At 35.9% G+C, this 13,753-nt stretch overlaps 1 protein-coding gene across 1 annotated transcript in view; it reads left to right on the top strand.

Moving 5' to 3' along the window:
• Window positions 1–13,753, top strand: part of LOC131936667 (carboxypeptidase D) — a 31,748-nt gene that overhangs the window by 10,363 nt on the left and 7,632 nt on the right. Inside the window, exons 6-19 of the mRNA XM_059293703.1 lie at window positions 1,536–1,727; window positions 2,635–2,921; window positions 4,006–4,105; window positions 4,790–4,932; window positions 5,471–5,640; window positions 6,681–6,945; window positions 7,365–7,470; window positions 7,910–8,067; window positions 9,119–9,207; window positions 9,584–9,812; window positions 10,944–11,052; window positions 11,618–11,764; window positions 12,297–12,474; window positions 13,151–13,343. Of these exons, the coding sequence (XP_059149686.1) occupies window positions 1,536–1,727; window positions 2,635–2,921; window positions 4,006–4,105; window positions 4,790–4,932; window positions 5,471–5,640; window positions 6,681–6,945; window positions 7,365–7,470; window positions 7,910–8,067; window positions 9,119–9,207; window positions 9,584–9,812; window positions 10,944–11,052; window positions 11,618–11,764; window positions 12,297–12,474; window positions 13,151–13,343 (2,366 nt within the window). The remainder of the gene's footprint in view (window positions 1–1,535; window positions 1,728–2,634; window positions 2,922–4,005; window positions 4,106–4,789; window positions 4,933–5,470; window positions 5,641–6,680; window positions 6,946–7,364; window positions 7,471–7,909; window positions 8,068–9,118; window positions 9,208–9,583; window positions 9,813–10,943; window positions 11,053–11,617; window positions 11,765–12,296; window positions 12,475–13,150; window positions 13,344–13,753) is intronic.

Below are 13,753 nucleotides of genomic sequence, written 5' to 3' on the forward strand. Positions count from 1 at the left end.
ATAGGCCTAATTTAAATTAGGGGCCTATAGGCCTAATTAACTATAATAATATGATTAATACATAGGGTCAAATTACTAATTTAATCAGGCCTAAACTTTCTAAGCAAAATAAAGTCTAAAGAAAAATTTATGGGCCTAAATTCAAAAGTTAAGTCTAAAGGCCAAAGGTTTCTATTTTACAAAATGATCGTAAATCTAACTAATTATTCTATTATTACTAACACCTAATAATAATATTAATAAAAGTATTCATATAGTTCGCTATAAAAGAAAATACTCTATAGTCTATATATATTATTTAATTATAGATCTAGGTCTAACTAAAATAAGGCAGAGATCTAGATCTAAATAAAATACTTAGGCCCTAGATCTAGCAAATAAATAGGCCTAATAATACTATTTGACTATTTGACGATTTGTTAGGCCTATATCAGACTATGACTATAACTAGATCTAGATCTAGATTCTATATCTTATTAATATCTATCTACAGTTTATAACTTAGACTTAGTGTGTTAGTCACTGTTAGTGTATACTGTACTTAGTGTACTATTAATATTAATTATTAATTAGTACTAGATTTTCTAGATCTAAGTACTAAGACAAGACTAAGTTAGTACACTAGAGTAGAATCTAATTATTAAAGTTCTTTAATTCTTTAGACTTGGTCACTTGACTTTACGACGTCTTCTTTAGTAAAGAATCTTTAGTTCTTTACTCTTCTTTAAAAAAATCTTTAGAGTTTAGAACTTTAGACTGACTACGGTCCCTACCACTAAATAAATGACTAAAACTAAATCTAACGAGTCGGTTGTATTCTAAATAAAATTCTAGATCTAGAATCTAATCTAGATTCTTTATTAAAATCTGAAAAGTTGAAAAGTCAATTCTTTATCTAGAAAGATCTAGAATCTAGATTAGATTCTAGATCTATCTCGAATTCTAGATTTAAATTCATAAAATTCTGATTCTAAAACTTGTATTTGTTTTGAAGCCAAAAGCGAAAGTAGCTTTCCTAACTTTAAAAAAAAAGATTTAATAAAAATATCCAGATTTGGTTTAAAAAAACGCCAACCGGCAGGACTCCATTTGGACTCCACTTCAACAGCCTATAGTGTTGTGAATGAACTTTGTTGTATTGGATGAGTTTGAGAGTATGTGTGTAGTGGAATGTGTTTAATAAAAGATGTTGAGGGTTTGAGAGTATGTGTGTAGTGGGATTAATAAAAGATTCTAAATGCATGACAAAGTAAGTAAGGATGTGCCGTGGGAGAGTATGTTTTGGTTGTTAAGGGAAATTGTTGAAGTCAGTCTGAGTCTTGTTCTTGTCGTGTGAGGGTGTAGAAGTCTTCGTCATGTCTGTCATTTCTCGTACATTGTTCGTCAACTTCCAGCATCGGCCCTGTCCAGATCCACACATCATAATAGGTTATTAATTAACCATGATTTGATTTGATTATATTCAGTCTATCAGAAAGATTTCTTTGTTCCTGGAGACTCATTTTATGACATCACTATTCTGCCATCTTATGCAGGTGAGCCTGAGTTCAAGTACATAGCCAACATGCACGGGAACGAGGTGGTGGGCAGAGTGATGCTCCTGTCTCTGGCCACGCTGTTGTGTGAGAACTACGGCACTGACCAGCTCATCACCCTGATGGTCGACCAGACACGCATACACCTCATGCCCAGTATGAACCCAGATGGCTACGAGATTGCTAAAGAGGGTGAGTTTCTCAGCCTCATTTTTTTATGGTTGCAAGGGATATTAGACAGATGGCTACGAGATTGCTAAAGAGGGTAGGTCTCTCTGCCTCATATTCTTATGGTTGCAAGGGATATTAGACAGATGGCTACGAGATTGCTAAAGAGGGTGAGTTTCTCTGCCTCATTTTCTTATGGTTGCAAGTCAGATGGCTACGAGCTTGCTAAAGAGGGTAAGTCTCTCTGCCTCATTTAATTGTAAGAGATATTAGTCAGATGGCTACGAGATTGCTAAAGAGGGTAAGGTTCTCTGCCTCATTTAATTGTTAGAGATATTAGTCAGATAGCTATGAGATTGCTAAAGAGGGTGAGTTTCTCTGCCTCATATTCTTATGGTTGCAAGGGATATTAGACAGATGGCTACGAGATTGCTAAAGAGGGTAAGTTTCTCTGCCTCATATTCTTATGGTTGCAAGGGATATTAGACAGATGGCTACGAGATTGCTAAAGAGGGTAAGTTTCTCTGCCTCATTTTCTTATGGTTGCAAGGGATATTAGCCAGATGGCAAAGAGATTGTTAAAGAGGGTAAGTTTCTCTGCCTCATTTAGTTGTAAGGGATTTTATCCAGATAGCTATACCAATATGTTTATATAGTTAGAAGAATAGTACTTTTTAACTACTTTAAACTCCAGTTATTGAAGTGTATTTCTCCCAATATTCATTCTTTTACCACATTTTTTTCGAATGCTTTTCCAAATTTAAATATTGTTTTCGTTAAACCCAATAAATGTGATATGACTTTTTAGTTGTAATATGATCTTAAATCTATAATTATTTATAATATTTTTTTATATCAACATTTATTACAATTTATGTTTACAGTTTTATGTCTAAACTAAAAAATAAAAATATTAATTCAAATTTTTTAGGAGACATCTCAGGCATTGAAGGGCGCTCCAATGCTCACAACATAGACCTAAACAGAAATTTCCCGGGGCTTTTCAACCAAGTGGAGACCAACAAAGTCCAGGAGATTGAGACTCTGGAAGTGATGAACTGGACAATGTCCTACCCGTTTGTCCTGTCTGCCAACATGCACGGGGGCTCCCTGGTGGCCAACTACCCCTACGACGACTACCCGAGTGGTCATCCTGTGGTGCCGTCTGAGTCTCCTGACAGCGCTGTGTTCAAACAATTAGCTGAGTCTTACTCACTGGTACAGTCCACTTTTACTTTCATTTTCGTTCTTAGTTGTAGTGTTGAAGGATTTTTTCAAACAAAACTAATTATAATGTGTCAACGTTATGCACTGTAAATGCTGTTGACTATATCAACCTGCTTTTCTTTTTTGGATTTCCTGCCCAACCAAAAACAAACTACAAAGCAGCATTTGTTTGATTTTGAAGTTGTCTCTCCTTAAAATGTTGCTGTCCTACAGCTATTGAGACTCATCTGCCTGGTGGTTAGAACTCGGGATTTTTCAGTTTAGCAACCATGAGCTTATATGACCTGACCACACTGACTCCTTCCTACTTTTTGTTTACCTTCTGATTGAAAATATTTTTTGTCTGGTCACTATGTAGTGGACAATACACTGCATTTTTTTTTTACACATTTTCTGAAAAATTATTTTGTACACTTGGGTAGTCAACTGAATTACACTGCATCTTTAAAAATTATCTTCTGGATAATTATCTCCTTAACTGGTGTACTTTACTTGAGAATAGTGTGTGCACATTTAGTAAAAGTAAAAAAAAAAGGAAAGATCCCTTTTCAAATCTGACAGTCTATAGGGCAAGTGAAGTAGAGTTCACTTGTTTCCGTGACCTCGGCATATGAAGACATAGTGTGGTCAGCACTATGCCCAGCCGCCTTTACTTTCCCTAACGTGAATTAGGTACCCCATTAGAGTTGGGTTGACTCAGGGACTGTCCACTGAATTGAACCCGGATTCAAACTCGAGACTTATGGGATAGCAGTCCAGCTCTCTACCGTTAGACCACTCCGTCCCACATTTAGTAACCACCCCAAAATTATCGTGGGGGTGGGTAGAGTAGGAATCCTAGTCTGTCCCTGGCCTGAGTCTCTAGGACTGTCATGCATGGGTGTCTGAAGAAAACTCAGGAAAAGTAAAAATATCTTGAAATTATGCTGGGATACATCTTTTCAAATTAGGAAAAATTTTACCATATTTAGCTGTCTGGTTCAAAAGGGTGTTTTCTAAATTAGTATTCAATATCACTTTATGTATGAATAACTGTACGAGATAATGCTTCAAAAAAATTTTTCTTTACATATAGGCACATTCAAGTATGCATTCTGGCCACCCATGTCCAAATATTGATGATACGTATTTTGAAAATGGTGTTACTAACGGTGCCAAGTGGTACGCTGTGACTGGTAAGTGTCAACTAAACATAACATTTATCCAATTATTATGTGATGTTGGTTTATCCTCATTGTTTTCTTGTTAAGATCTCCAATTTCTACTCATTTAGATACTCTTTGATGAAATGAAATATATTGAGCATTCACTGTAGATAATCCTGCATTGTTGAGTATAAGCTTATAAATCTTTTTATATGCTTCTGATAGTAAAAGTAAAGTTACCCCTTTTGGACCTGGCATTCAGTAAGTCAGGTGAAGTAGAGTTTACTTGTTTCATTGACCTCTACAAATAATGTGGTCAGATCTAATGCCCAGCTGCTTTAAACTCATCAGGTACCCATAAAACTAAGCGGTCTCATAGACTTTTACAGACTCTGTTTAGTGAACCGAACTCAAGACATTTGGGTTAGCAGGCATGTGCTCTACTATGAAACCATGCTGTCAAATAACCAATATTTCCTCTAAGGGACAAAAGTTAGTGTGCAAAATGTATTTTCTGTGCATGCTGTTCTAAAAGTCTTGTACAAGGATATATTTATTTTACAAAATCACTGCGCGGCAGCTCAAAACTACTGCACGGCCACAAAACCGCTCAGCTTAGATGGAGCGCTGCCCATAACTATGATGTTAACATGCCTTGTATCCTACGTTAACTTCTCAAGAAGAGAGGTCATAAAGTTTACACACTTTTAACAGGCGGCATGCAGGACTGGAACTACGGATTCACCAACTGTTTTGACATCACATTTGAGTTGGGCTGTGTCAAGTACCCACTGAAAAGTGATTTACCCTCATACTGGGAGGCCAACAAAGACTCACTACTAGTTTACATGGGCCAGGTAAGTTTAAGTTGCTGGAATGTTATTTTCTTATGGTATTTTGTTACCAGAAAATTCTTAAAACATCTACTGCCTTATTTCACTATAAACAATTACAATTGTACATACTGCATTCATATACTTTTCCATACAAACGTAGATATTTATACACACTCTGTGTGTGTATAAATGTATATCCCTTATCTGTTGAGGCTGAGGGTTGTTGGGACATCACAGATTTGTGTGGTGCGTCTAGGGCTAAGTGTCACATGATGACACCCACTCCGCCCAATGCCTGACACAGCCTGATGCCTCCATCTAGGTGGCTCACCTTGGTCATGAACACATGGCCGTTCAAGTTCATCTAGGAACTCTTGCACCCTGCCCGTTAACCTTTACTAAAAGGCCATACGCCCATCAATGTATAAACTTATAGCCATGATAAAATCTTTTCAATTTTCTTTTTTTTTTAAATTTATTTATTACTACAGTATTTATATTTTTCTATGAAGTGAAACCTACATTGTCTCTGATAACGTGTGTTGTTTCTGTGGTTTAGGTACACAAAGGTGTGAGAGGGTTCGTCAAAGACAAAGAATCTGATGCGCCTATAGCTAATGCCGTGATATCAGTGGAGGGCATCAAGCATGATATACACTCAGCGGCTGACGGGGATTACTGGAGACTGCTCACCCCCGGGACCTACGTCTTAACTGCTAGTGCCATTGGGTAAGAATATATCTTTAATAAGTAGAAATATAGGGGTCGGTGTAGTTGAGTCGGTAAAGCTGATGGCTGCTTAAAAGTCTCGAGTTTGAACCCTTGGGCAGCTGGGGACAACCACTCATCTAGGAGAGACAACTCCAACATTAAATAACTGCTGTCTTGTAGTTTGTTCTTGGTTGGACAAAGTTTATGGAAGCAAATCCAAAAAGAAAAGCAGGCTTAAATTGGAGTCGATGGCCTCAATGGCGCATAACCAGTCTACACGTATACTTAATTGTGTTGGAGGTGATCCCTTCCAACACTAAAATTAAGAACGAAGAAGAAGAAGTAGAAATATGTTCTGTTAGCACCTAAAGGAAAGAATGTTTTAACTGTTATTTCCTCTGCAAAAATAAGTCTAAACTGGTAGTGCCTTAGGGTAGGGAATGGATACTGGCATTGATCATGTGTCGTTTACATTACATTCATACTTGGCTAACATATGTACCTACTTACTTAGTTTAACGTCAGAGTTAATATATCAGCTACATAAAGAAAAATAGAACATTCTATGTAAAATTATTTTAATTCTTTTCAATGAGCCAAGTGTAAAATCAATAACATTTCATTCAAGTGAGCCAATTTTCAAATTTTTCTTTTTAGTTCCCGTTTCTTTTAAAAAAAAGTTTGTTTTGTTGCAAAAAGCTATCTATATATATAATTCTCTTCTTCGAGCCGTTAGAAAACAAGCTGCAAACGCTCTCCCTACCTCCCCACCCCTACATGGTTTTAGTGAGCTGTGTTCACTCTAAATGTTTACAAGCAGAGCCAACGATTTTAAACGTAGGGGGGGGGGGGAGGGGGGGGGAGGGAAGGAAGGGGGGGGGTTATGGTCCTTAATGAGCTACTTATAGTGTTTTAAAGAAATATTTTCAGTGTCAGCGTTGGTACTGTCGAATTCACAAATTATGAATTATTGAAAATTAGAAACAACTAAATAGCGGCGTATGTTATGCCGCGGGCCGGCTCGTGAAAAATAAACCATACCTTTTAATTTTCTCCAGCTACAAGCCCCAGTCCATAACTGTCAAGGTCAGCTCTGGGGCAGCTGTGTCTGTCAACTTTAGCCTAGCTGTGGTGGACGCTGCCAAGTGGACGTCAGTGGAGGACTTTGACATTAAAGAAAACATGCAGTCTGATCGCTACTTGTCACCCAGCGATATCAAACAGGAGCTTCTTAACATGGCCAGCAAAAATCCAACTGTTGCCAAGTATGAACATTTGGGACCCCCTGGGAATGATGAGATTGCTACAATTCATCTTTCAGCTGTAAGGATAATTCAAATTAATATATATATTTATTTATACATTGTCTAATATCTTTTATATTTAGTTAACATATATACATAGACATACTTACATGGCTAAAATACAGTAGATGTAATTATTAAACTTCCTTTACAAAATTCTTTTAGATTATTTTCCTTTCTTAAATAATAACTCTTAAAGGGAAATAATGTAAAATGTTTCGTTAAGGAATAAATATTATTTGCGAGGTAACAATAACTAAGCTATTATTGTATGGTTAAGAAATATAATATACTTTAATGCAAGATAAACATTTTATATTTTGAGTTAATATAAATTTATGTATATTATATTTATATATATTTAATTTTTATATTAAGAGTTTACGTTTCTAGCATAACTGACAATTATAAAACTAGTGTTAATTTACTTTATTGTAGTCGTTCAATGATAGCAAGCCCCATGTCCTCTTGCTGGGTGTCCTGAATGGTGATTCACCACTAGGTGGCGAGATACTTGTGAGATTAGCTCGTCATTTAATCACAGGTGAGTTTGTATTCAGTTATTTTCATTAATCTACATGTGAAATAAAAATAACAGGGCTTTGGTAGGAGGGTTTATGGTAATTACTGAAGAGAGTTTTGAAATATAATTACCAAAATATTCAGTTTAAGATGACTGGTTGAATAAAACACCCACTCCCACCCCCAAATTTTAAAATTAAATTTTAGTTTGTGATATACCCGCCCTAAAAAACGACAAAATTTATAAAACGGCCCCTAACTCTTTAGATATTTTTCTTGGTTAAGGACAGCTTATATGCTGGAAAATATGGTAGTTAAAAACCATTTTTGTTAACCTATTGTGAATTTAGAACATTTTATATGTTAGACAAAAAGATATTGTTTGTGAAATTTAATGTACCTTACATTTGTTGAATCTGTGTGAAATTCTCCAACAAATTTTTAAAAAAAATGTATTCCAGGTTTCAACCAGAAGGAGCCCAAGGTTGTGAATGTTCTGAGCAAGGTGCATGTTCACATCCTGCCTCAGTTCAATGCTCAGGTTACCTCTGCTGTAGCTGGGGACTGCACAGGGGAGAATTACAAAGGGTCAAAGTTCAATAAACTTGTCATAGAAAAGGTAAGCGGTCAATAGGATTTTTTTTTTTTTTAATTTTATATTTTAAAGTTGTCACAGCCCTTTTGTATGACTGGGTTCATGGCACGAACTAAAGGCAAATACAAACAACATTATTGGTGATTTTACAGTCTTTTATTGATATCAGATATATAGCAGCTACACTACTAGAACCACGATTTTCAGTTTCGTCATCTCCTCCCGCTCTATCTACCTCTCTCTGCTACCTTTCCTTAGCGCATGCGCACACCCATACTATATTTTATATTCATATCGCCTTTTTAAGATACATACTCGAAACATAATTCATCTACATTTAACTGTTACAAAAGTATTATTAATATTTTTTTACACATAATCGCAGATTGTTTTTGTTTTTCAAGTTAAACCAAATTTGTTACAATGTATATAATGGGAGTAAAGAATTGTTGATGCTTTTTGTGTTAACAGTTTCGTGAAGAAAGAGTTGAAATGAAATATGAAGAGAAACTGTATTGTCAGTTGCCCTGTCATGCTGGGAGAATTATCTTTTTTTGCTTTTTAACATGAAGACAGGGCAGAGGCGTAGCGAGAGGGGGTACATATGTCCCTGGGCGCCGACCTTAGAGGGCGCCAAAATGGGTTGGAAGAACAAAAAAAAAATGCAGTTTTGCATTATAAATATAAAAAATATATGGGGGGTGGGGGTGCAAATTTAAAGTTTGAGGGGAGTGCAAATTGAAAATTGAAAGGTTGCTCCCGAGGGGGCGCGAAATTGAAAGTTTGTCACTGGGCGCCCGGAAGGGTCGCTACACCTCTGGGACAGGGTATTGAATAGGTTTATTTGCTTTAGATCGGAAACCATTTTGTAACTTTTTCAATGAATAGGTAAATCAATACTTAAAGAGGGCAAACAATTTCATCAAACCTATCTTGACTTATTTTAAATCCCATCCCCCCCCCCCCCCCCATCTCAAACCTTTTAACAATACGAGTTATGGAAGATATTCACATTGCGCTAGTTTTTGAAAATTGTATGTTGATAATTTAAAAATATTTGACTTTTTGCTTCCAGGACCCATCTGTCTCCTACCTAGTGAATTTTATTGCCTCGTACAAGTTTGACCTTATACTCAATTTGGAAGGGGGTGGCAAGTTCATTGTGTATGTACTAAAAATATTTTTTTTATTGTACCAGAATTAAAATTCTCTTGAATTCTTCTACTTAATATGACACAGACACTTGATTATGCTTAGGTTTTAAAAATGAATTTTAATACTATTATTCTTTTTTTACTCCACATTTAGTTCTGTTTCCACATTTAGTTTTGTTTCAGGATAAAATTGTAATTTTTCTTTAAATTTTAATTTATCAAGTAATTTGATAGTGCTTCTTTATTCTGTTACCTGTAGCATATTGTTTAATACATCTTAAGAACGTCTTTACTCTTAAGAACATCTTACTCTTAAGAACATCTTTACTCTTTCATACAGATTTAAATTAATATGTCCCTAATAATATTGCTATTACAAATTTTAGCATCCCTCGTAATGTTCCACTGAGTGAAAACCATATAGATCTAGTGATGACAGAGGATGAAGACATTCTCCAGGAGATATCCATGGCTTTTGTCAAGTCAATGACTGACATCCACCATCCAGAGGCTTGTGGTGGGGCTAAATATTCAGGGATTATTCATGGGGCATCCATGGGCAACGACGGAGTAGCCTTTGCTGATACTGTGTATGCTCAGTACAGGACCTTGATGGTAAGGCATGGTGTTTGTCTGTGATTGTGTCAATTTTTTTTATTTAGTTAGCGGTTATGCCCCTTTTGTTGAGTTTTTATGTCCCTTGGTAGATTTAGGCTGTGATTATGTCCCTTCTTTGATTTGATTTAGGCTGTTATTGTGACTAGTTTTTTATAGTTAGATAGTTATTACAAAATGTAGATTTACTTCTATTAAATAATATTTGTTAGTGCACGTGTCTAGCCGTACAAAATTTAGAAGAAAAATTATTGATTCAGTTTTATAGTCTCTTGATAGATTTTCTTTAATATTTTCTTTGTGAAATTGATTTTTATATACTACATTAATAAAATGAAAGCTTTCAATTATTTTTTTTTAAATCTCATTTATCGTTTTTATTAGATTGCTTTCATACATTGTACAATGAATTTTATAACAAATATATACAGCCCTATCATCTTTATAAGTAGTATGTTATATCTTATGGAAAAGATTGAAATCTAAGTTTGAAAAAAAGTTTAAAAAATGTGTTTGTGAATCTATTTGCTATTACATAAAAAAATTGAGTAAAATGCTAATTTATAAAATATTTAAATACTGATACTAGCTCTGGATAACAAGCTATTAATTTTCATACATGTCTCTTGGTAGTTTACTGACTCTAATAATTTTCTGTAAAGTCTATATTCTTGGCGTGTGCATAAACTCTAGATAGGCAGTAGTTGTGAGGTGTTTTTGCTGTAATCTATATATTCCTGTTGTATGCACCAACTCACTAGTTGTGAGGTGTTATTGCTGTAATCTCTATATTCCTGTTGTGTGCACCAACTCACTAGATAGGCAGTAGTTGTGAGGTGTTGTTGCTGTAATCTGTATATTCCTGTTGTGTGCACCAACTCACTAGATAGGCAGTAGTTGTGAGGTGTTGTTGCTGTAATCTGTATATTCCTGTTGTGTGCACCAACTCACTAGATAGGCAGTAGTTGTGAGGTGTTGTTGCTGTAATCTGTATATTCCTGTTGTGTGCACCAACTCACTAGATGGGCAGTAGTTGTGATGTGTTGTTGCTGTAATCTATTGTGCACCAACTCACTAGATAGGCAGTAGTTGTGAGGTGTGTTATCATTTGCTTCATCTAATCCTCTCCAGCTTAGTGCCCACATAGCATGCTGCAAATACCCCCCTGCCTTGGAACTCCCAGACCTGTGGATGGCATCTCTGCAACCCATTCTAAATGTCTTAACTAAGTCTCTACAAGGTTGGTTCCTACAGCAAGAAAACTTTTTTATTTTTGCTTGATAAAATAAACGTTCGCTGGAGATTTGTAAGTCATCTGTTTTATGAATTGCGATTTGTCTATGATAAAATACAATTTTAGTAATTAAAAAAATGTAAATTACACACGTAATGTTATACGTATCTGCCTTGCATACTTACATGGGGTGGTGTGGAGAGTGCACGACTGCTAACCTTAAAGTCTAGAGAGTTCGGGTCCCTGGCTGTAATCCTTAAGATGTCCCTGAGTCCACCCAGCGCTGATGGGTACCTGGCTTACATTAGAGAAAGGTGGCTGGACACAGTGCTGACCACATTATGCCTTCATATGCAGAGGTCGTAGAAACAGGTGAACTCTACCACAGGGACCCCATGGACTGCCAAGCTCAAACTAAAACCTCCACTTTTAGTTCATACTTACGTAATTTTAATTCATGATTGCCTGTTTTAATTTTTAGTTGAAATAATTGTCATATTATTTTTTATGTACCGTATATACTAACATGCCATGCTAATTTTAACGAAGTTAAAAAAACTTATGTCTTCAGGGGTCCAGGGCAAGGTGGTCAATGAAAAGGGGGAGACAATCTCCTCGTACTCCCTGCAGCTGGACAGTCGCAGTAAATTTGAATTAAGTTCTAATTTCTTTTGGCTGACTACAGCGGGCTACCATGACATCACAATAGAAGCTAAGGGTAAGGCGTTCACTTGGATACCTGCTTATCTGTTGTAGTTTCCTTTTACCTGGTAGCTTTAATTTAGTAATTATTTACTGGCAGAATGAATAAGTTAGTCATTTTAATACTAATAGAATATATTACCTATAAAATATTCTAACTTCATAACTAGTGTCTACTGTCTCCATAACACACATATGTTACAGAGTAGTCTCTACTAAACATACCAGTTGTCAATATATTAACAAATTGTAAACATCTGGATTCGAACTCAAGATTTTTGAGTTAGCAGTCTAACGCCAGGTCACGCTGTCCCATCAACATACCTACAAGTTTTCAATATGCTTACGAATTCGCCAACATCTTTACAAATTGTCAACATGCTTACAAATTGTCAATACATATTAAATAGTCAAAATCTTTACAAAATTGTCAATATATTTATAAATTGTCAACATGCTTAAAAATTGCCAACCTAACTTGAAAATCGTTACCTAACACACAACTAGTCAAGTTGAAATCCTGCTTACAACAAGTCTCTACCATTTAGGCTACAACACAGTGACCAAAAGGATCTACATGCAGGAGAATTCCCCCGTCACCCTGGATGTAGTGCTGAAGGTGGAGGACACCAGCAACCAGAGGGTGGGTTACCATGACTACACGGCTCTCACCAGTTCATTGAAGAATATATCCAGCAAGTGTCAGGATATTGCCAGCTTAGTCAGGTAAACAAAAGCTGTTTATTTTTATCAGTTTAAGCCAGGTAAACGAAAGTTGATGATTTTTATCACAGTTAAGTCAGGTAAACAGATTTTCATATTTTGTTATCACAGTTAAGTCAGGTAAACAAAGATTTTCATATTTTTACACAGTTAAGTCGGGTAAAGAAATTCTTTTTGTTAATTTAGTCGAGTAGAAAAAAAATTTCATGTTGTCTTTTTAGACAGGGAAAACAAATTATTTTTGTTAATTAGTCAATTTGAATAAAGAACTTACTATATCCTGTTTTCACATATGTTTTCTCTATAAAGACTTTGTACAATTTTTTTTTCTGTAATGTGTATATTCTTGGTGTTTATAAGCTCACTGGCTGGGCAGTAGTTTTGAGGTGTTTTTTCTGTACAAAAATTACTTGTAAAAAGTTTATTGTAAACTTCATCTGAAACATTGTTCAACCTGTTAACTCAGGACAATTTGTACAATATTAAATGGTTGCCAAGAAATAAGTTGTAAATTGTAAATTTAAGACACAATGCAGCATTTGTTCAGTTGGCGTCAAAGATTCAGTTCTAGATTATTCATTATGTACCATCAGCCTCAGTTTTTCAATAGTTTTTCATTCTTTATTTCAGCTACTGTTTAAAAATTCTAGGATTTGATGAAATTGTATGTCTCTTTCAGTATTGGTAAAACCAAATTGGAGTCTGATATCTGGATGCTGAAGTTTGGTCATCCTGTGTCTGAGGGTCATTTGAGGCCTAAGATATTCTTTGTGGGCAATGTCCACGGGGAGGAGATGGTGTCCAGAGAGGTCCTGGTCCAGCTGGGCATGTACTTGTGTGATCAGGGCAAGCAGGACGATTTTATGGCAAAGGTAGGGTGGGTTTTTGTATGATAGCGGGTTTTTGTATGATCAGGGCGAATTGGATGATTTTATGGCAAAGGTAGGGTGGGTTTTTGTTTGATAGTGGGTTTTTGTATGATCAGGGCAAGCAGGATGATTTTATGGCAAAGGTAGGGTGGGTTTTTGTATGATCAGGGCAAGCAGGATGATTTTATGGCAAAGGTAGGGTGGGTTTTTGTATGATCAGGGCGAATTGGATGATTTTATGGCAAAGGTAGGGTGGGTTTTTGTTTGATAGTGGGTTTTTGTATGATCAGGGCAAGCAGGATGATTTTATGGCAAAGGTAGGGTGGGTTTTTGTTTGTAGAATTAGGGCCAGTTAGATTATTTTAGAGTGGGGTTTTCTTTTCGTCAGATCAAGCTGGGTCCTTTTAAAAATA

The sequence above is a fragment of the Physella acuta genome, unplaced genomic scaffold (genome assembly GCF_028476545.2).
Source record: "Physella acuta isolate Inbredline_101_S28 unplaced genomic scaffold, ASM2847654v3 ptg000183l, whole genome shotgun sequence".
Lineage (NCBI taxonomy): Eukaryota > Metazoa > Mollusca > Gastropoda > Physidae > Physella > Physella acuta.